We start from the raw sequence: 21577 nt of genomic DNA on the forward strand, positions 1-21577 counted from the left end.
GTTATAGACTTTTAATGACTTTTATGGAGTTTAAAAGTCTAGAGGTATTCAAACTAGACTTTTATATACTCCATAAAAGTTTAGTGGTATTCAATGTAAACTTTTGTACAATTTTAAAAAGTCATGTGGTATTCAAACTTGACTTTTAAAAACTCTACAAAAGTCTATAGGTATTCAAAATGTCAATAGACTTTTAATGACTCTATGGAATTCTATTAAGTACAAGAATTATAGCCTAAGGTACAACAATAAAATGTCAACAAAAGTCTTTGATTCAACCTAAAGATTTGTATGTACATTTAATTGAGAAATCTCCTAAATTCACATACTCAATACAAACTTTCATTCTTTTCTCATCTATTTATTTTTCTTTTTATTTGTACTTTTTAAAAACATAATTAAAATTAATTTTTTTATTAATTATTATATAACATTTTATTTTTAATTATTTTCTTTAATTTTAGTTAATCTATATCTTAAATTATTGTATAAGCAAATTCATACCGATACTATACCAAAATTTTCGGTATACCGAACCAAAAAAACCTTACATTTTAAAAAAAGTTATAATTTATTGTTTTAAAATATTATATATTTTAAAATTTTTTATATTTTTTCGTTATTTCGGTATATAGCAAAATTTTCAAATTGGATATCGTTACCGTACCGTACCGAAATCTTCGGTATACTTAAAATTCGGTAAATTAAATATTTTTTTGTTACGGTAATCTCGGTATATCGAAAATTCGGTATTTTTTCCCATCCCTAACAGGGCTTGTATTGGCATGTGCTATATTACACAATTTTCTTTGAAAGAAGTGTCAATTTGATGAATTTCAAATTGAACTATATAATGAAGCTCAATTGTCTTCATCAGCACAAGTTTATGAAGGTGACGACTTTGATCAGTTATTTAATACTCAAAAACAACAACGAGCAAATGTTAATACATGGAGGGATACCATAGCCAATGGAATGTAGAACAATGTTGATCAAATTGTCAGTAATTATTAGAATTTTTTTTATAAAAGGCTACTCATTATTTTGAGTGTTTTTTTAATAAAATTTTATTATGAACTTATAAAAATATTGTTCATTAATATGCTGAATTGACATAAAGAATTGAAATTTTGATTTCAATAAATTGGATAGTTCATTTGTCGTTTTTCACAAATTAAATTGATTTAACTTTTAAGTAAGTAAAATTCATTTACATTCATAAATAAAAAAATTAATTTAAAATTGAAGAGGTTATTTATGTCCAATAATTATTTTAAAAAAATTTTAAAAAAATAAATCACAATTATAAACTACAAAATTCACATAATTCTATGAAAAAGTTTACAAAAGTCTACAAAAATCTTGAAAAAAAGTCTATAAGAGTTTATGAAATTTGTTTTACAATTCTATGAGATTCCATAAAAGTCAATAAAAATCCATCAACTCCACAAAAGTCCATCATTTTAAAAAAAGTCATTAAAAGTCTTTGAAAGTATATAATAAATACACCCCCCTTTATCTCGTGAGACGAGTCAATTTTATCGATATTCACAATAAAAAGTAATACTCTTAGCATAAAAAATAATATTTTTCATGAATGACTCAAATAAAATATCCATCTCATAAAATACGATCCGTGAGACCGTCCTACACAAATTTTTGCCAAAGTTTCATAACGTGAATTACAAGAAAACAAAGGCAGAGAGACTCACCAAATCCCACTAAGCACAACCCACCTCAAAATATTGATTCCCACTGAAGTAAACATCAAAATGGAATTGGGGCCCGCCATTTTGCCTTGTCCAAAATTCTCTTTTGACTACAAACACCACCTAACTAACCATGGTTAACAACTCAGCCTGAGTCAAGAAAGCACACACACGTGTGGAGTGGTACAAATTGGGAAGAATAGAAACGCAGAGAAATGTCTCTGTTCTCATTTTGCATCAATCCTTCTTCCCCTAACAAAGTTAAAAGAGAATTCGCAGTCTTCTCTGATTTGGGAGATTGTTCTACTACATTTTCTTTTCTTGAAAATTTTACGAACAAAGTTCACATATATATATATATTTTAGCAGAAAGTTGGGAAGATAAAGAAAGAGGGTGAGATTGAACATGCCTCGGAGTTTGCAGCCGTTGGACGACGTCGTACAGATCCCGTACCATTTCCGATGCCCGATTTCTTTAGAGCTGATGCGTGACCCGGTCACTGTTTCTACAGGTCAAACGTTCGACCGTTCAAGCATAGAATCGTGGGTGGGAACTGGGAATACCACGTGCCCGGTCACCCGGGCTTCATTGACGGACTTTACCCTCATACCCAATCACACTCTAAGGCGGCTGATTCAGGAGTGGTGTGTGGCGAACCGGTCGTTTGGAGTCGAGCGTATTCCTACTCCCAAGCAACCGGCGGACCCGATTTTGGTTCGGACTCTGCTGGACCAGGCTTCGTCTACTTCGGCTCCGTCGAGTTTGAGAATCTCGGCGTTGAGAAGGCTTAGAGGGCTCGCGCGTGATTCGGAGAAGAATCGGGCGGTTATTGTTGCGATTAATGGACGTGAGATTCTGCTCTCGATCGTGTTCTCGGGTGTCGACGGTGATTCATCTGAGTTGGATCACGAATCACTCGCCATATTGGCGATGTTCTCGCTAACCGAGGAGGACTGTATGTTCGTGGCTGCTGATTTGAATCGGATTCGTTATTTTGTCAATTTACTGTTCCATTCCTCGATCGACGTTCGAGTAAACTCAGCAGCTATGATTGAGACAGTCGTGGCAGGGTTAAGGTTGCCTGAGCTTCGAGCCCAAATCAGCGGCGTCGAAGGAGTGTTTGACGGAATTGTTGGAATTTTGAAATATCCCCTGGCTTATCCCAGGGCTTTGAAGATCGGAATAAAATCCCTGTTCGCATTATGTCTCGCGAAGCAGCACAGGCACAAGGCCATTGCGGCAGGTGCGGTGGAGGCGCTGGTTGACAGGCTGGTGGAATTCGATAAGTGCGACACCGAGAGAGCACTGGCGACGGTGGAACTTTTATGTCGTATCCAATCAGGTTGCGCGGCATTCGTCTCACACCCCATGATAGTCCCTTTACTGGTGAAAATCATCTTGAAGATCTCAGACCGCGCCACCGAGTATGCAGCCGGAGCTCTACTCTCGCTTTTCTCGGCATCGGAGAAAGCTCGGAGGGATGCGTTGGCCGCCGGCGTCTTTACTCAGCTGCTGCTGCTTGTGCAGAGCGATTGCACGGTGAGAGCTAAGCGAAAGGCGCAAATGCTGCTGAAATTGCTTCGCGACTCGTGGCCCCAGGACTCCATGGAGAATTCCTGTGATTTTCATTGCTGCGACGTCGTTTTGTTTTGATCAATCAAATTTAGAAAAAAATATTATATATAACGAAAAAAAAAGTGTCGCTTAGAAATGAGTACATATGGAATTTTGACGATGCATGTATTTTTGTATGCAACGTTTTCGTTTTATAATTTAATCCATCGAAAAAGATTTTGCCAAATTAAGAAGTCGAATAGAAGATCTAATTTTGCAATTTTTTAGACATGGGAAGCAAATTATTTCGATAATGTACTTAGTTGAAAATGTATGTTTCTTTTAAGATACACTTAATTAACGTCATGTTAATTTGTGAAAAATTTGTCCTACTTTGTACAAGAAGTTGGTATTACTCAAACTTTGGATTACATGAGATATCTCTTTTTGAATCAAATATACAAATTTATAGGTGGTCATGTTTTTGCAAGTAGATAACAAGAAAACTGAGGAAACTATTTTTTTTTTTTTGGTCTATCCTATCTGATACTCACGAGAAATTTAGGGTACGATTTTGACGAGTGTCACTAATCTAGACGCAGGTTTTGAAATTGTCATGAGCCTGAAATCACAAATAAGACCGTTAGAAGGGGTCCAGGAAGGTGTCCTGACGTAGACCCTCCGACGCTCAAATCAGAGACTGAGGATATATGGGGAAGCAGCTAAGGGCGCTGCTGAAAACAATATAGTGAATCCATCAATTAAACACTCAAACCTGGTATTTATAGGAGAATACATGGGCCCTTGATGGGCATATCTTCCATTTGGATTAGGGATGGACCAGGGGTAGTGAGCTCATTCATAGGATATCACTATCCATTAGACAATTGATGCTATTCATTCTTATTTTTTTATTAGCTTTTTTTTAAAATCTCTTGTTTGAAGTGAAAAAAAAACAAATCAGATTGTTGAATATGAGATAATTTTTTTAAATTCTATATGAAACAATTATTTAATCTTAATTATTACTATATTTATATATATTCTAGAATATAATTCTATTAGAATATTTAGAATAAAGGAAAATAAACGGGTAGCATGAATCAAATCTGTTTACTTCTTTACGATTGTGGTCTTTTAACTTGTTAAATTTCAGCTTTAAAATATTATCTTTTTGTTTTTTTGCAATCCTAGTTATTTTATGACGTGAGTTTAATGTGACGCAGACATATGTAGTGTCATATCAACATTTCCTATAAAAACAACTAAATTGTCAAACATTAGAAAATACATACCTAAGACTAAAATTTTGATAACGTAAAGTACTCAAATCGCAAAAAAAAAAAAATGTACATAACCGAATACATTTTTTTATAAAAATAATTAAATATTTCACAATGCTTATATTTTCAAAAAACTAGGAGCAGTGCCAAGCTAATATATTTTTTCTTGAATGAGCAATTTAATTCTGATTTTAATTTTATTTTTGTCTCTCGTGAATGAAATTCACACTCCTTAAGATGATAGCAATAAATTTATAAAACTCGCTTGAATTTTCATGATATAGATGGTGGCCCTAATTATGGAGACAGAAAATGAATGAGGCAAGCAATATACATCAAATATACATGGATGGTTCAACTTCCTTTGACCATTGACTAGCAATAATAATGCACTAAGGGGTTGGAGATGGCATGTGTTCTATAGGTTTACTAGGAATAATGACATATTTAACAAACGGTCTCACGAATTTTTATCTGTGAGACGGGTCAATCTTATCGATATTCAGAATAAAAAGTAATACTCTTAGCATAAAAAGTAATATTTTTTTATGGATGACCCAAATAATAAATCGGTCTCACAAATACGTCCCGTGAGACCGTCTCACACAAGTTTTTGTCTATAACAAAACGTATGGAGTATCCACTCAAATGCTAATTCATCAGTGACTTATCTATCTCCCTTTCTCCTAAGAATTTTTCATAATTGTTTAATTTTTACATCTATGTATTATATGATTTAATGATCGTCACAATTATAGATATATACTAGAAATCGAAAGATGTCCTCGTAGATTTACTATAAATATCTTGATTTACAAAATTACTTTTTCCAAGTGTGTAAGTTGATAGATAAAACATGATTTTAAATTAGAGGATATGTTGTCATCAAAGTTAAGTGGAGTGAATGGACTGGAGACAAAGTAGTTTGTAAGTGGTGATTTTATTATATTGTTCCTACTTTTTTTTTCTTTTTATGAATATGAATATTATTCCTACTTTGATGATGAATTATTTAAGAGGCACATGGTTGTGGATTCTGACATGGGCTTTGGCCTTTTCCTTTTAGATATACCGAATGGTCCTCTCAATTTTGCACCACATAAACATAGCCATAAAAGAACAAGAATAGTGAGCAAAAGAATTCAAGTATCTAACTTAGGACAAGAAACAGGGGAATTCCTATTGATGACATTATTTTGATTCGAATGGCAAAAGCCTTGTGCCAATGACATACGATTCAAAATGGGAAAGACCAAATCTTTAATACTTATTCCCTGTTCTTTTTTCTGATAACATATCAGTTCACCTCTTTGTGTGTCAATTGTATTTTATTACCGTCTCACGGATCTTAATCTGTGAGACGGGTCAACCCTACCCAAATTCACAATAAAAAGTAATACTCTTAGCATAAAAAGTAATACTTTTTCATTGATGACCCAAATAACATATCCGTATCACAAATACGACCCGTGAGACCGTCTCACACAAATTTTTGCCCTTTATTAAAGAGAAATTGCATTTTTAATCATGTTATTTTTTTAAAAAATTTTATTATTTATATTGTCAAATTATAGCTTTAATAATTTTATTTTACAATGTCAATCATTTTTAAGATGTAACAACAATGTGGTCCAAACCTGTACAACCAATACCTCATCTGCACTTCAGTGAAAAATGATTAAAATTATCAAAATTAAAATATACAAAACTAAAACTGAAATTTAACAACACAAAATATTAAAAAGCACAAAAGACGAATATATATGACTAAAAACACGATTTTCCCTTTCACTCATACCCTAGAATAATTTGATCCTAAAAAATGGATTTGGTGGACACAATCTTTTACATTTATTGAAAGACTTGCGATGGTGAAACCGTGAAAGTAAATTACAAACTTCATTTCACGACAAAACCTAAAAAGCACAAAGTTCACTAGTATTGAATCAATGGTGCATAGGACTAGAAATTAAGGTTTGCATTGCATGATTAAAACAAGAGAGTGTTCAAATCTTTGTCCTGTAATCAAAGGAAAGAAGATGCCAGCCTTAAAAGACCATTCGAACAACTTAATATATACAACAAATGTCTCCACTGCCATTTATTGCGTCTAATATTTCATAGAGCCAAGGTTTTTTTTTTCTCAATTGAAGTGACCATAATTAACAAAGTTTAAATTTATACCATCATCGTAGAGTTATCGGCTTCACTACTCGATCCCAGTAAGCACAACCTTTCATGCTTCGAACCCACGAGATTCGGGGGCAGGAAAACAAAAGGGTTTTAGGGTCGAACTAGCATGCTTTAAGCCGTGTCCAACCAAAGATCAAAAAGCAAAACAAAGAGTCCTCGACAGGGACGGATACGTCTTTTGGGTTTAAGGGGAATAGCTCATGCTTGCCACACAAGAAGTCCTTTTTTTCTCAAATTTCCAAAGCCGTTGTTTTACAAATGGGACATATGTTCTTTAGTGTCAACCATTGCTTGATGCAGTTGACATGAAACTCATGCCCACAATCCGATATCCCAATATTATCTCCATCAATGTATTCCTCCTGATATAGTCGAGTGGACGGGAAAAGAAAAAACTCAGAATCGGATCCTTTTGAAAGTAAGTATGGGATGCAAACGAAAAATGTAGCAAGTTGATCTAACCTGACATACACAGCATGGCTCCAAATTCAGTGCGACACCAAATACTCTATACTTCCTCTGTTTCATCGAGGCCAAGACTTTCTCCTCGCTCAATCCGGTGTTAACATTCCCTATACGTTCCTCCAAAGCTAACAATTCCTATCACAAACAGGGGAAATGTTAAGAGCTGCTAACCAAAAAAATTCTCTTGAAAATCTAAGAATGTAAAGAGTATTAAAGTAAAGTAGAGTAGAGTACTTCATAAGACATGTTATCCACATCAAGCCTCATGTCTCTATGCCGGTCATGCATCTCCACAAATCCATTAATAAAAGGGTCGATCAGCATATAATCCTGAAAAAGGGTTGATATATATTTAAATCATTCACCTTTATCCTAGAAAAATCATACGTGATACGCTGCTTATGCCATAGAAAGCCGAGATAAAATATTCCAAAGGTCTTGATAGCATGTGGCAACTTCTGCCTAGTCGAACCGTACGGTTCACAATCGCCAGAGACAACTTCTGTGCGTTCCGTAGGCATATCTCTCTATACATTAGGAGAGTGCACATCATATCTTTTCAATATAGGCTCCAACCGTGTACTTCCAAAACAAGCAAATTCGAACAATACTTTTAGAAATTATAAAATTCACCAAAAAGTAAAATTATAAAAATGAAAATTTTGCAAATACCGTCCATCTACACATCAAGAGTAAACACCACAAAAAATCTCATTTAGGCCTGCATCCAAATGTCTATTTCCAAACCTAACATTAACTCCAAATTATAAGAAAATTGTGTGAAGGATAAATAGGAAAAACTCCAGTATATTTGTCAATTTATTATGAGAAACCATGCCGTGCAAACAAATTTTGAGACTCCAAATATCGATTAAAAACATAATTTAACCTCGATAAAAAATATAAAAAGACACGAACAGCTCCACATGTAAATTTCCATAAATAACTCCAAACTCAATTAAATCTACGGAAATTATCGGGTAATTTTGAAAATCATATAAAAGTTATCAATAAAAAAAAGTTCAACTCTATAATTATTTCAATAAAAAAAAGTACAACTCTATAATTATTTTTAAATTTAGTAGCAAATACCCTCTCTACAAATTTATGCTTGGATTTTTTCTTTCCAAAAAAAATTTTTTTAATAAATTTTATAAAAAAAATTATTTGAACAAACTTTTAATTTGACAAACAAAATAGAAATTTGTTTTATTTGATCTTTTGTCTCTAGAATAGTGTTTCCCCAAATTCAAGCGCAGAGTTTTAAAAAGGTTTTAAGAAACGTTTGATAACATCAATGAAATAAATCTAAATTGCTGATCCAGAACAAACCTCAGGTTGTAAGTGGACACCCCTTCGCATGGCGTTCAAGACTTGGCGGATCTGCTAAATTAAAGAGGACAAAGTGTAATTAGCACAAACCAATGGAACTTACAGCAATCTCATTACAAGCACCAAGGAACCAAGTAGGCATAGGAAGTAGTTAAAGAAATGAATAATGAAACATATGCATTCACAGGATCTGCTAAAACTTCTCGATTGTTTAAAGGGGATCTTCATCAACGGTCAGATTTCCCAAGGACTGAACACAAAATACCTCATTCTATGCTTCCACAAATGGGAAGACTCAATGAGGCAGAAAGAACGAGAAAAAAACAAAGAGCAGCCAGTTCCCAACGATTTTTTTTACATCCAAGTAAACAAGAATAAGTATGAGTACGCGCAACAATGAATGGACCAGAAATAAAGTAATACTTAAAGTCGAGATACAGAACTCAAAAGGGTTTATTCCATAAAACTATTAAATGTTACTCTATGAAAAGTTACCACTTATGGTTTATAATCCATCAGTGCAGATCATAGGGTTATTACAAAAAACCATTCAATGTTCCTCCATGAAAATTTACCAGTTTTGGTTTATAAGCCATTATTGCAGATCATAGGATTTTCAGAGCCAAAAAAATGTTAAAAGAAACCCAAGGAATTTTCTGTTTGAAAATTTAAGTATTCATCGCATCAGTTACAACTTCAATAAAGGGCACATACCAGTCTATGCCTTCCCTCAACGGCAGCTAAAGCATGCCAACCGCTAGCATCATCACTTGTCATATCAATCGAGAACGCTGGTGGCCGTTGATCTGACTGATGCTGTCCAAGACTAGTACTCGGTGCCTCATCTGCTGAAAACGAGGCAGAAGGGAAAGGCACAAAAGGACTTCTCCGAACTCCGGAGTCAGATTCAATCCGTTGAGTGGGGTTCCAAGGATAAAATTCTGAGAATCTCTGATGGGCTTGAGATCTTTGCATCTGATGAGGCAACAAGATTACGGGAGATGCACGCGCACCAGAACCTGCACCAATCTGGGAAGCAAATGAAGGATTTCTAGAAGATGTAGAAGTTCCAGGGGCAAAACTCCAATCAATTTGGTCTTGTGGAACATTTCTTGTCTCAGGAACAGAAACGAGCATGGGAAAATCGGGATTATTTCTGAGAGAGCTTCTGGCATTGACGTCATCATGCACAGTAGGACCCCTTTCTCCAGAGGGAACAGATGACCTTGAGAAGCTGCCACCTCGTGTGCTCAAAGATCTATTCCAAGGGTAAGGATGTGTGCCTAAATCCTCAGATGCAGGTAATATATGGGATTGATTAAGGGTGTTGCCTGGATTTATTGGCGGTACAACTGGTGATCTCAACTCTAAAGATTCAATACTTGAGAAAGGTCTTGGAAGCGGCTGGGTAGCATAAGCAGTAGGACGTCTCAAAGGAATGCCTCTAGCAGCATCAAATCGAACCAAATCATGGTGTCTGGTATTCGATCTTCCAACAGGATTTCTGCCCGAGCTTTCTGGAATTCCTTGAACATTTGAAGGATAAGTAGCAGGGGTTGCTCTACTCATTCCAACCCCTCTTGAATTTAGTTGCTCCGAGCGAGTAGTTAGAGACGAATTCAGAGGTTCAGATGATATGCTTAAACTTCTTGGGCCAGAGTAACAACCATGGATAGAGTTCTGTTTCATGTTCTCCACTGGATGATTCGAGCTCGAACTCCCACCATGACAAAATTGTCCCGAATTACCTTCAACAGTCTTCCTCTTGCAGGATGAACCCCAAGGACCAGTAGATGAACCTGATGCATTATTTATTTCGAAAAATGAACTGGAACTTCCAGAAGCAGCTGCTATGCTGGAAGAAGCATAAAAATTCGAAGTTTCCACTGCCTCTGATTGGCCAGACTTATACAGATTATGAGGTAAACTAGCCCCTAGGCTTCCATGGCCATCACTTTCCCTCACAGGTCCATGGCTCGAGGTTGCATCCTGTGAACCAAGAATGGAGCTGTAATTTTGCATTGTAGGAAGCATTCCAGTTACCTGATTGCCGACATAACTAGAATTGCTGAAACCAGATGCTTCAAAAGACAAATTTTCTGTTCTTGCATCAGTCTCGGAACAAGGACCAAACGAGGATGACCATCCAAGCCTCATTTTTGAATGATCGTAATTTCGGTCCTGTGAATTATTTGCACTGGAGCTGGATTCACCTTGGGCCCAACCACTAAAACTCTGACCACGACTGCTAACAGCATTTGTGGAACTAATATTACTGCCACTAGAGGCAACCATGTAACCGAACAGTCGATCTTGAACTGGATTTAGCAGGTTATCCCAAGATGCGGAGTGATCCACAGAGCCGTCATTGGGAATAGATCCCTGATTCAAATCAACCGTTTCAGGGAAAGAATCAAGGGAACTTCTTTCCCCCTGCATATCTCTTATTATATCTCAGAATTCTATAGAGCCGAGAACTGCTACAAAATATTGCCGAAAAGTTTGCACAGATCTTCAGAGGAAGAAGAAAGATAATGAAGGCACTCTGATGCAAGACACAACAGTAAAGGGGATGGGATTAAAAAAAAGCAAATAAAAGATCAAATATTCAGACGTGTCTCTATCATATTGAAAAAAGAAAAAAAGCAGGCATCAGAAAATCTGCCATTTTAATCATTCTTTATTCTCAACACATACGCAACACAGCACTAAAAACATTAACATATAGAACAAGTCTTGCATAAGAAAAGGTACACTGAAAGTTAATTTACTTCAGAATCAGAAATTGTTGCAAGGAATGCAACTCCATCGGTTGTTTGTCCACTTGAAGCAAGCCAAACAATGTGGTATTATACTCCAGTAACTAAGAATTTTGATTTTTGATAAACAATACTTAAAAAACTGGCAAAGATACTAAATGGCTATTCGTATTCGACTCAAACACACAATTAGTTTGAAATTGACTACCCAAAGAAACAAACAAGATCAAATAAAAAAAGAAGCTTTAAAATTGTCAAATAAACAATCGGAAGCAGAAGCCGAAGTTGTGAATATTGAGGAGCTATGGTCAAAAATAGCAAATAAATTAAGATAAACCACAAACTCTTTTATTTTATTAAACGACAAAGGGAGATCATCAGCCGATTCAAAAGTTCAAGTACGTATTTCGGTCCGAGAAGCAAGAAAAAAAAATGACGCCCGGTACAATAAATAGCAAAACATAGACAACGAAAAGATTGCAACTTTGTGAACATCGCCAAGTTAGAAACTTTGACCAATCATTTTACATCAAAAACTGAATGACCCACTAGTAGAAACTTTGAATCCATCAAAGATCAAAAACTAAATTTCAACAATAAATATTGCCCATCCAACAATCAAGAACACAAATTTCGAATTTGTACGCTACTGGACAACAAACTAAATCGTACAATCGCAGACCCTACATCGAAGATCCCTTTTCCAAAGATTTTCGATCTCAATCAAAAAAATTCGATTAAAAAACCACGCAATTTCAACAGACAACGCATAAAAAACCGAAAACTCAAGAGAATAAACAAATTGTCGAATGGGTCAAGAAAAAAACCGGCGGAGAGCGGATGATCGGAGGAACTGGAGCAGGACAAACGCCTTCCCTTTTTTATTTTCTTCACGATGGAGTTTCTGATAAAAGGGCAGTTGGTGGAGAGTGAGAAGCGTTTCAAGAAATCTCAACTATTTTAATCGGTATTTTGTTACAGTAAAAAAGAAAAATACTCCCAGAATTTAATCACTTTTTTTAGGTGTTTAATGGTGAGAAGACGATTACTTTCACTTGCAAGAGAGATTAAAGGGATAACACAGCCACGAGAAGACAAGCTAAAGTGGTCGCCTCGCCATGTGTGTGAAAGAGGCGAGAGAATAAGCGGCGGAGCTAATGGTGAGGCTTTATTGTATGAAATATTATATTATTATTATTTAATTTAATGTTGTTGTTTTAGTGGTAATCTACTATTAGTTTAATGGATTAAGGGCAATTGACTTTTTTTAAAATCGCGTTTTCTAAGTCCGAGACATAATTAGTACATTACTCAAATTATAAGTATATTATTTGATGATTAATCGACTATGACTTGTAACTCAATAGAAATAAAATATTCATTTGAGAAATAATAATTGTAAATGTTAAGAAAAGGATCCAAAAACAATATTTGGCTTGTATCATATTTTAATTTTTTATTAGCATTTTTTATGTAACTTTTGATAAATAAAAAAAACAAAATGTGAGTTTAATTTTCAAAATTTATGAATTATTGCAATATTGGCATGAGATTGCTTGAAAAACAATAGAGTAGGTCTCTTGTGAGACGGTCTCATGAATCTTTATCTGTGAGACGAGTCAACCCTACTGATATTCACAATAAAAAGTAATACTCTTAGCATAAAAATTAATACTTTTTCATGGATGACCCAAATAAGATATCTGTCTCACAAAATACGGCCCGTAAGGCCGACTCACATAAGTTTTTGTCAAAATAATAATTATCTTTGCTAAAGATTGATTAAAGAATGATTTTGCAGTTTGAAAGGTGTTGAACAATTGATTGGTTGGACATATGCAATTTACATCCTTAAACCATGTTTGTACATAATAGTAAAAAAAAAATTGATTAAACAAAATTTGTTTATCCTCGGCACCTTACAAGGGAAAGACGAGTATGATTTAAATTATTATTTGATTACACCATAAATATTTAAGTATAATAAATTATTTATATTTTATATTTGACTCCACACTCCACGAATTCAATTTTTAGAAAGAAATCATTGTATAAAAAAGTTGAATTCAACCGTTTGTTTGTTTGTTTGTTGAGTATATGTATTCTGAGACGATTTCACATGTCTTTATTTATGAAACTAGTTAAATATCGTCATATTTACAATAAAAAATAACACTTTTGACATAAAGAATAAAAATATTTTCACGGGTGACCCAAATAGAATATTTGTCTTACAATATTGGCATGTGAGAACGTCTCACGTGAATTTTTGTGTTGTTTGAAAGCTTGATGTTCTATGTTTTACTTAGGCCAAGAAATTATAAGGTACGGATCGTGTTTTATATTTATCTACATTTCGCGTATCTGGTTCGCCTATGTACTTAGATTTGTTAGGGAATTTTATTTTTGACTAGGAAACAAAGCAAATTTTATAAAAACCGAAATGTTTTTATGGAGTTTGATCGATATGATTAGAAATAAATAGGGTTGGTTGAACTCTAAATTGTTGGAACTTATAGTTCGATGTTCACTCTAACTTGTTAGGTATTAATCAAGTTAAGCATTTAATTTTTTGACAACTTGTTCTTGTAGTTGGGTGGGTAAATATATTATAATAAAAAGATAATAGTATTGGCGGAATCTGTCATTTTAATTTTAGTTTGAAAATTGGAAGAGATAAATTAAATATCAATATACGATTTTATTAAAATATTAATAAAAACAAAGCAAAATCAATAATTTACTTAAAAAAATAAATAGATGGACTAAGAATACGGATTCATGTCAAATTTTAGAATGTCCAAGCCCAACAAATGATTGGTTGGGTATTACAAGTACTGGGATGGGCTATATCCATTCACATAGGCCCATAAGTTGAGTTAGGGCTTAGTGCTGTCAATGCTCCAGTAGTGGGCCATTTGGCATACCGGCCCAGAATCTGTATATCGATTTATATTCAATGCTGAAACGTCGTTAGTCAAAATCTGGATCTTTTTCCAAGGGAGAAAAAAGGTCAAGATAGTGGAGCGAATCCAGTCGAAAACGGGTAGGTAAAGTCCGAGGAAATGGACCCGTTATGGTTTTTTTTTTTTGACAAAAAAGAAAAGTAATATTTTAAATTATATTCAGAAAACATTAGTTTCGTTCTTCTATAACATTTCAAATCGGAATTATTTTTATTGCCTAACCGATGATCTATACGATACTATACTTAATCTTGTGTATCTATACTACACGTTATTTATTTAATATTTTACACGCACGACGTGTTTGCTTGAGTGCCGGTTAGAATTATAACCCGTATGTCAATCTTGTGATGATTTATTTGTATTAATTTTGTGAAAAAAAAGGAGGAGGATTGAGTTGAGGTTGTTGAGAATGGAACGACTGTCGCCCTTAGGACCCAACGAAGTTGGTGATGAAAACAACTTTTTTCTTATGTTAACCAACCTTACCTAGAAAACTAATAGAAATTGCATGCATCCGGTTCATTGATCCTAATTTAAAAAATATATATAAATAATTAAATATTGGAAGCAGAAAGCACCGAGTTATGGGTGGGTGGGATTCTGTTGGGATTTTGTCCATCAAAATATTATGAAAGTTGATTTAATTTATTTTCCCCAAAATTATAAAAAAAAAATTGACAAAAACTTGTGTGGGACGGTTTCACGGATCGTATTTTGTGAGACGGATCTCTTATTTGGGTCATCCATAAAAATGTATTACTTTTTATGCTAAGAATATTACTTTTTATTGTGAATATCAGTAGGGTTGACCTGTCTCACAAATAAAAATTCGTGAGACCGTCTCACAAAAGATCGTCTCACAAAAATTTCGTTTTAAATCTAACTATTGAAAATTTATTGATTTATTATAAAGTATAAATATTAGTTAGGACACAAATGGAACTGTTGAACAAAGTTTGATGCTAGACATCTTCTTTGAATTTGGCGTCCAAACTCGGAGTTTCCGAATCAAACACCAAATTCTTCTGCCTTCCTTCGTTTGCCAATCCCACCAACCGATTAATGAAATTTATCCGCACGTTAAATAATTATATAATTTAACTTCCATATTTTATATTTGTAGATAACAACAATATCCATCCATTATTAAAATATCTCAATCATATGCAATATAAATAATAATATCAATAACAAAAATTTCAATCCTTATTTTCTGAACCCATAAATCGGTCCCACCATGACTCCATAATCATTTAGAGAAATATGCACCAAACCATCCGGTCCACCACCACCCAACAACTCCCGAGTCACGACACTCGAACCGGTATTGGGCTTTTATATATCCCCCACCATGACTCTACTTGTCAATTCAGCAGCAAACTACAAACCAAGCAGGGGAGAAAAAAAGGGTGAAGGAGAGAAAAACTAAACAAATATCAAAGGAAAATGGGAGGAAATGGTGAATCCAATGAAAACCAAGCGGGGAGACATCAAGAAGTTGGCCACAAAAGTCTCTTGCAAAGCGACGCTCTCTATCAAGTAATGTTTCTTTCTATATACACTTGGGCCATTTTTTCCAAGAAAATATACATCTCTTGTTCTCTATGAGAAGAAGCAAAGAAAGGGTGGTTTTTTTTTTTTGGTCAGTTGTTATCGTCAAATAAAAAAGTTTCAGCCAATGAACCTTGAAATGTTATGCTGCAGTATATTCTTGAAACAAGCGTTTATCCCAAAGAACCAGAGTCCATGAAAGAGCTCAGAGAAGTGACTGCCAAACACCCATGGTACTATACGTACATTCATTTGTTCATCCTATATATATCCGGTTTTTTTACTTTGAATTGATACGTTTACTAATTCGAAAAATATAATATAGGAACATTATGACCACATCGGCAGATGAAGGGCAGTTCTTGAACATGCTTTTGAAGCTGATCAATGCTAAAAACACAATGGAGATTGGCGTTTACACCGGTTACTCTCTGCTAGCGACTGCTCTTGCTCTTCCTCATGATGGAAAGGTAGGCTAAAATATTGAGACGGGAAGTGGAATTTAATGAGATTTTCCCACCTCTAGCTAGTGATTAATAATAATAATAATAATAATGAATTAATGCCATGGTACGTAGTGATTAATAAAGTGTAATCTTGTGCAGATATTGGCAATGGATATTAATAGAGAGAATTACGAGTTGGGTCTGCCCATAATCCAAAAGGCTGGCGTTGCCCACAAAATTGACTTCAGAGAGGGTCCTGCCTTACCTGTTCTTGATCAAATGATTCAAGATGTAAGTCCACTTTCTAACCCTTTTTTTTTTTTTATGAAAAGATGAAATTGACTTTTGATAAAGAAGTAGCATTTTGGCGTGCAGATCCATTTTGTGAACCCACTACACCAACTTTTTTAAAGCTGACTTCACAAGTTAACTTTGGGGTCCGACCCTTTGGCCACGACAATAATTCAATGGGATCATTACAAAAAAATGACAAATAATTGTGAATTCTTGTTTTTTATTTTAAAAACATTAGTTGTTTGGACACGAGAATGACACCATCCATCCTTGTTTTTTTTTTTTTGCCTTCTCCAATTTTTTTTAGCTTTTTGTTGTTTCTCATCGAATTTATCATTTTTTTTCTAATTAAATAGTGATGAACAATATAGTTTTATTCGAATTAATATAATAAATCCAAAACATATTATATTATTATTATTATTATTTATTTGAAAAAATAAATGGAAAACAGGGAAACCATAATGGGGCGTTTGATTTTATATTCGTGGATGCGGACAAGGACAACTACATCAATTATCACAAGAGGCTTATTGATCTAGTGAAGATGGGTGGTGTGATCGGGTACGACAACACCCTGTGGAACGGGTCTGTGGTGGCCCCACCCGATGCACCAATGAGGAAGTATGTTAGGTATTATCGAGACTTCGTATTGGAACTCAACAAGGCGCTTGCGGCTGATCCAAGGATAGAGATTTGTCAGCTTCCCGTCGGCGATGGGATCACCCTGTGCCGCCGTATCAGCTGATCATACCCCATTTCTCATTATTAATTATGTTGTGCAACGTACAAATATGTAACCTTTGTTTGCTAAAAATAAGAAATTTTAAGTTTTTATTTTATTATTAACACTTTCTTTTTCTGTTACTTCTAGTACAAAATTGAATTTCAATGTGTTTTGTCATAAAATGAAAGGTTGGATTCTTTGTGATGTAGAAGACACTCTGACTGAAATGCATGTCCTCGTAGATTTACTATAAATATCTTGATTTAAAAATCACTTTGTCCAAGTGTGTAAGAGTAAATGGACGGGAGACACAACCCAAGGCTAATGAATCCATTAGACATTATCGTGCTACTCGATACTAAACAATAGATACAACTACTGAAAATAATATCTTCGAGCCCATCTATATGTTTTGATAAGATGTGCCATTTTAATCGTCAATATTTCAATCCCTTTCTTCGATTGATGTTCCAGTGAGGAGTTGGACCCAATTATCTAATACTTTAACGTCGAGTATTATGAAAGGAGGTATTTAAAAATCCAAGATATTAAGTTATTAAAATAGAGTGTATATATTGATTACACATTCTTGTTTATTTTAAGTTCAAATAATTATCATTATAAATTATTATATTATCTATGTCATTGATATCAAACAGTCCCTCAAATTACTACCACAGAGACATTCTCAACCGTCGATTCACTTCGAAGAGATATCATGGCAGGTGTTCATACGTCTCCGTACTCCTTACATCCGATGGTACGAAGATATATAAAGATTTGCAGCAGTTGTATTGGTGGCCAGAGATAAAACAAGACACTGCTAGATTCGTCTCTGAATGTCTCACATGTCAGTAGATAAAAGTCGAACATTAGAGACCAGTTAGAATATTAAAACCACTCTTGATACCCGAGTGGAAATGGGTGAACATACAATGAATTTTGTGGTTGGTTTAATTACCAAGAACTTTGCATGGACTTAATTCCATCTGGATTATAGTGGATCCTCTCACCAAGTAAACTCATTTTTTACCCGTGAAGACGACTTATAATATAAACATGTATGTTGAGTTATATATCAAGAAAAATTGTCAATTATATGGTATTCTAGCTTCCATTGTATCTGATAGAGATCTTCAATTTACATCAGCATTTTGAAATAGTTTGCACTTAGCATTAGGTACGAAATTGGCTTTCGGCATAGTTTTCTACCCTCAAGCAGACGGACTGTCTGAAAGAGTGATACAGACTTTGAAGGATCTATTGCAAGCTTGTGTGATAGGCTTTCTGGGAAGTTGGATACGAAATTCATGTCATTTGTCGAGTTCACATATAAGAATTAGATATCAGACTTCGATGGAGATGGCTCCTTATGAGACACTATATGGGCAAAAATGCTGGATGCCCATCCATTGGGACAATGTGTGTGAACAAGCTGAGTTAGGCCCTGAGATTGTGAGGCATACAACATAGGCTATTAACAGGATGAGAATTGCACAGAACCACCATAAAAGTTACGTAGATAGACGACAATATGTTCATAAAAGTGGCACCGATGAATGAAGCGCTGAGATTTGGAAGAAAATGGAATTTGAGATGCTAAATATTAATGATTTAATTAAGTTGACAATTACATTAATATTTTTAATGATATTTTTATTTAGCCATGATATTTCAGGCATGCTGGCTTCAAGATGACTTTCCAGAGGAAGATATCTGAAAACGTGAGAAACTTAAAATTTTATAAATTTATGAGGAAAATTCTTGAGATAAATCGATCTTTTTAATATTTTCTTGAGAAACAAAATATTTGATTTTTATTTATTCATTGGATAAAATAATCGAAGATATGAAGTTATTAAAATAGAGTGTATATATTGATTACACATTCTTGTTTATTTTAAGTTCAAATAATTATCATTATAAATTATTATATTATCTATGTCATTGATATCAAACAGCCCCTCAAATTACTACCATAGAGACATTCTCAACCGTCGATTCACTTCGAAGAGATATCATGACAGATGTTCATACGTCTCCGTACTCCTTACATCCGAGGGTACGAAAATGTATAAATATTTGCAAAAGTTGTTTTGGTGCCCAGAGATGAAACAAGACACTGTTAGATTCGTCTCTGAACATCTCACATGTCAGCAGATAAAAGTCGAACATCAGAGACCAGCTAAAATATTTATATATCAAGAAAATAGTCAATTACATGGTATCCTTGTTTCCATTGTATTTGACAAAGATCTCCCATTTACATCAGCATTTTGGAATAGTTTGCATGTAGCATTAGGTACGAAATTGGCTTTCGGCACATTTTTCTACTCTCAGACAGACGGACAGTCTGAAAGAGTGATACAGACTTTGGAAGATCTATTGTGAGCTTGTGTGATAGACTTTCTGGGAAGTTGGATACGAAATTGTCATTTGTCGAGTTCATATATAAGAACATGAGCTATCAAGCTTCGATAGAAATAGCTCCCTATGAGACACTATATCAGGCTTCGGAATAATGGAATGCAAATCTTGAGTGAGTGAGTTTGTTGACAGAATATGGACTTCACGGATGAGATATGCGTGTGATTGGCAGAGGAATGGAAGGAAAACATGACCAAAATATTTTAAATGTGCGTGCGCAAAAGATTTTTAGAAAATTTTCTTCAAAGGAACCTTATTTTCAAAATGTTAGCAGCACGTATATAAACTATTGACGAGAAACTTAAATGATTTTTATTAGATTGCGAAGTTATAATTGATATGATGTTATGCGGATTTCGGTCTTCCGATCTGGATGTCTTGCCAAACTTGACGGCTTTAGATGTCGACACTTGGGGCCGGATACCTCTACCAACTCGAGGACATGTGGATACCGACCTTCGGGTTGGGATGCCTAGTCAAATTTGACGGTGTGTGGATGTTAGTCTTCAGGTTAGAATGTCCTGTTAAACCTGGATTCTAGTATTACTTCAGGATTTGAGGTTTAAGGAAGATTTAAGGAAAAAATACTGAAGGTTTATGTTTGATGTTAAAAGTGATGGTATTTTATGAGTTTTATTATAGCATCTTTGAAATTTTATGTGTACTCGAGGGTTATTTTAATATGCAAGAGGGATTATGTTTGTTTATAAAAAAAAATTGAGGTGGGGAAAAGTTTATTTTTTGTTGTTGTTAAAGTTTTGGGAAAAAAATGTGTAATGCATGTATTATTTTTATTATACATACTTGTTATTTCTGGAAAGAATGGTTAGGCTTCTAATATCAATAGTTTTCATTGATGCAGATGAAGAAGACTGAGTCGGTGCTGGCTGGAGAGGATGAGCGGGTTCGTGGTAGAGAACACTTATCCGAATCATTTTATTGTATGCAAAACTGATTCTTTTTAACTTTTTGATTGGCCACGAAGAATATTTTTATGTTAAAGTTTAATTATTATTTTTATTTGGTCAAAGTTTGATGATATGAGGTGTATTATTTGCTTTTGACTAGTGATTATGAGACATTATTTTTATGATAGTAGAGACGGTTTCTTTTCGAATAAGTTGCTGAAATTTCTATGGTTTTTATACGGAAAGTTGCTCAAATTTTATGTTTAAAGATTCTAGGGTTTCGACCACTAAGATTATAAATAAATAAATAACACATATATTTTAAGGAAAAGTGTCGGACGTTTCAACTAGATATCAGAGCCGACCTCTCTTAATACGATGTGGTTCGGGGACAAACTAAGCTGAAGCTGATGGGAATGTGATGTCCGGGGCCGAAGAGGGCGGGGGTGATCGTTGGTGCCATGAAGTTACACGGATAATGAGCGGCTCCTGACAGATTTCTAAGCGAAGAGAGAATGAATAAAATGATCTCATAACGGAATTAGAGGGATTCCAAAAACTGTTTAGGTACGAGACTATGCAGTTGATGAGTGTTTGATTTGATAAGTATTACTAATATCAAGAAGGTATGTCTTCTTTTCGGAAGCTCATCACATTAAAACTTCAAAATTAAACGTGTTTGACTTGTGTTAAATTTGAGATGAGTGGCACTCTGGAAAATTTCTTAAGGTATGTGTTAAGAAATAAGCAAAATAGAAATACTCGTTTTGTACAATAGGGTGACCATGGAATTTAGTGCGTCAGAGTATACTGATTTCCTCCCATGAAAAGCCTCACTTTCGTTTCATGATTTCATCCGAACAGAACACATAATTAATTATTTATTAGAAAGTAAAATACGTGAACTTATCGAATACTTTAAAATCTTGTAAGCCATAAAAAAATATATAAGCTGGTTA

General features: G+C 34.4%; 3 protein-coding genes across 5 annotated transcripts; 2 read left to right on the forward strand and 1 right to left on the reverse strand.

The window, feature by feature from the left end:
* The first annotated feature begins 1905 nt into the window (after nt 1-1905).
* On the forward strand, nt 1906-3518 carry LOC140987015 (U-box domain-containing protein 26-like). The gene has a single exon (XM_073455441.1). It carries the CDS (start codon nt 2116-2118, stop codon nt 3361-3363), a length of 1248 nt encoding a protein of 415 aa, XP_073311542.1. The 5' UTR covers nt 1906-2115; the 3' UTR covers nt 3364-3518.
* A 3034-nt stretch (nt 3519-6552) lies between these two features.
* On the reverse strand, nt 6553-12461 carry LOC140986021 (E3 ubiquitin-protein ligase MBR2-like). Of its 3 annotated transcripts, XM_073453962.1 has the most exons (7): nt 12346-12461; nt 12124-12200; nt 9252-11082; nt 8538-8591; nt 7440-7535; nt 7203-7340; nt 6553-7102 (listed from the first exon to the last, which is right to left on the reverse strand). In XM_073453962.1, the coding sequence occupies exons 3-7, from the start codon at nt 10974-10976 to the stop codon at nt 6971-6973; spliced, it is 2145 nt and encodes a 714-aa protein (XP_073310063.1). In that variant the 5' UTR covers nt 10977-11082; nt 12124-12200; nt 12346-12461; the 3' UTR covers nt 6553-6970. The 3 variants fall into 3 exon arrangements, with proteins under 3 accessions (XP_073310063.1, XP_073310064.1, XP_073310062.1); XM_073453963.1 differs by having other exon boundaries at nt 8538-8588; nt 12124-12451; XM_073453961.1 differs by having other exon boundaries at nt 12124-12451.
* A 3160-nt stretch (nt 12462-15621) lies between these two features.
* LOC140986406 (caffeoyl-CoA O-methyltransferase-like) lies at nt 15622-17398 on the forward strand. The gene is made up of 5 exons (XM_073454635.1): nt 15622-15804; nt 15970-16049; nt 16142-16286; nt 16422-16553; nt 17011-17398. The coding sequence occupies exons 1-5, from the start codon at nt 15712-15714 to the stop codon at nt 17302-17304; spliced, it is 744 nt and encodes a 247-aa protein (XP_073310736.1). The 5' UTR covers nt 15622-15711; the 3' UTR covers nt 17305-17398.
* The last annotated feature ends 4179 nt before the right edge of the window (nt 17399-21577 follow it).

Source organism: Primulina huaijiensis, chromosome 10 (genome assembly GCF_012295235.1).
Source record: "Primulina huaijiensis isolate GDHJ02 chromosome 10, ASM1229523v2, whole genome shotgun sequence".
Lineage (NCBI taxonomy): Eukaryota > Viridiplantae > Streptophyta > Magnoliopsida > Lamiales > Gesneriaceae > Primulina > Primulina huaijiensis.

Excerpts from the sequence above, each read along its gene's own strand:
- LOC140987015 (XM_073455441.1), top strand. The coding sequence starts at position 2,116 with ATGCCTCGGAGTTTGCAGCCGTTGGACGACGTCGTACAGATCCCGTAC.
- LOC140986021 (XM_073453962.1), bottom strand. The coding sequence starts at position 10,976 with ATGCAGGGGGAAAGAAGTTCCCTTGATTCTTTCCCTGAAACGGTTGAT. Across the intron at positions 7,536-8,537 it reads GTGTCCACTTACAACCTGAG|GATTATATGCTGATCGACCC; the intron begins GTTTGTTCTGGA and ends ACCCTTTTTCAG. Across the intron at positions 7,341-7,439 it reads TGGATAACATGTCTTATGAA|GAATTGTTAGCTTTGGAGGA; the intron begins GTACTCTACTCT and ends TGTTTGTGATAG.
- LOC140986406 (XM_073454635.1), top strand. The coding sequence starts at position 15,712 with ATGGGAGGAAATGGTGAATCCAATGAAAACCAAGCGGGGAGACATCAA. Across the intron at positions 16,050-16,141 it reads GTGACTGCCAAACACCCATG|GAACATTATGACCACATCGG; the intron begins GTACTATACGTA and ends AATATAATATAG. Across the intron at positions 16,287-16,421 it reads CTCTTCCTCATGATGGAAAG|ATATTGGCAATGGATATTAA; the intron begins GTAGGCTAAAAT and ends AATCTTGTGCAG.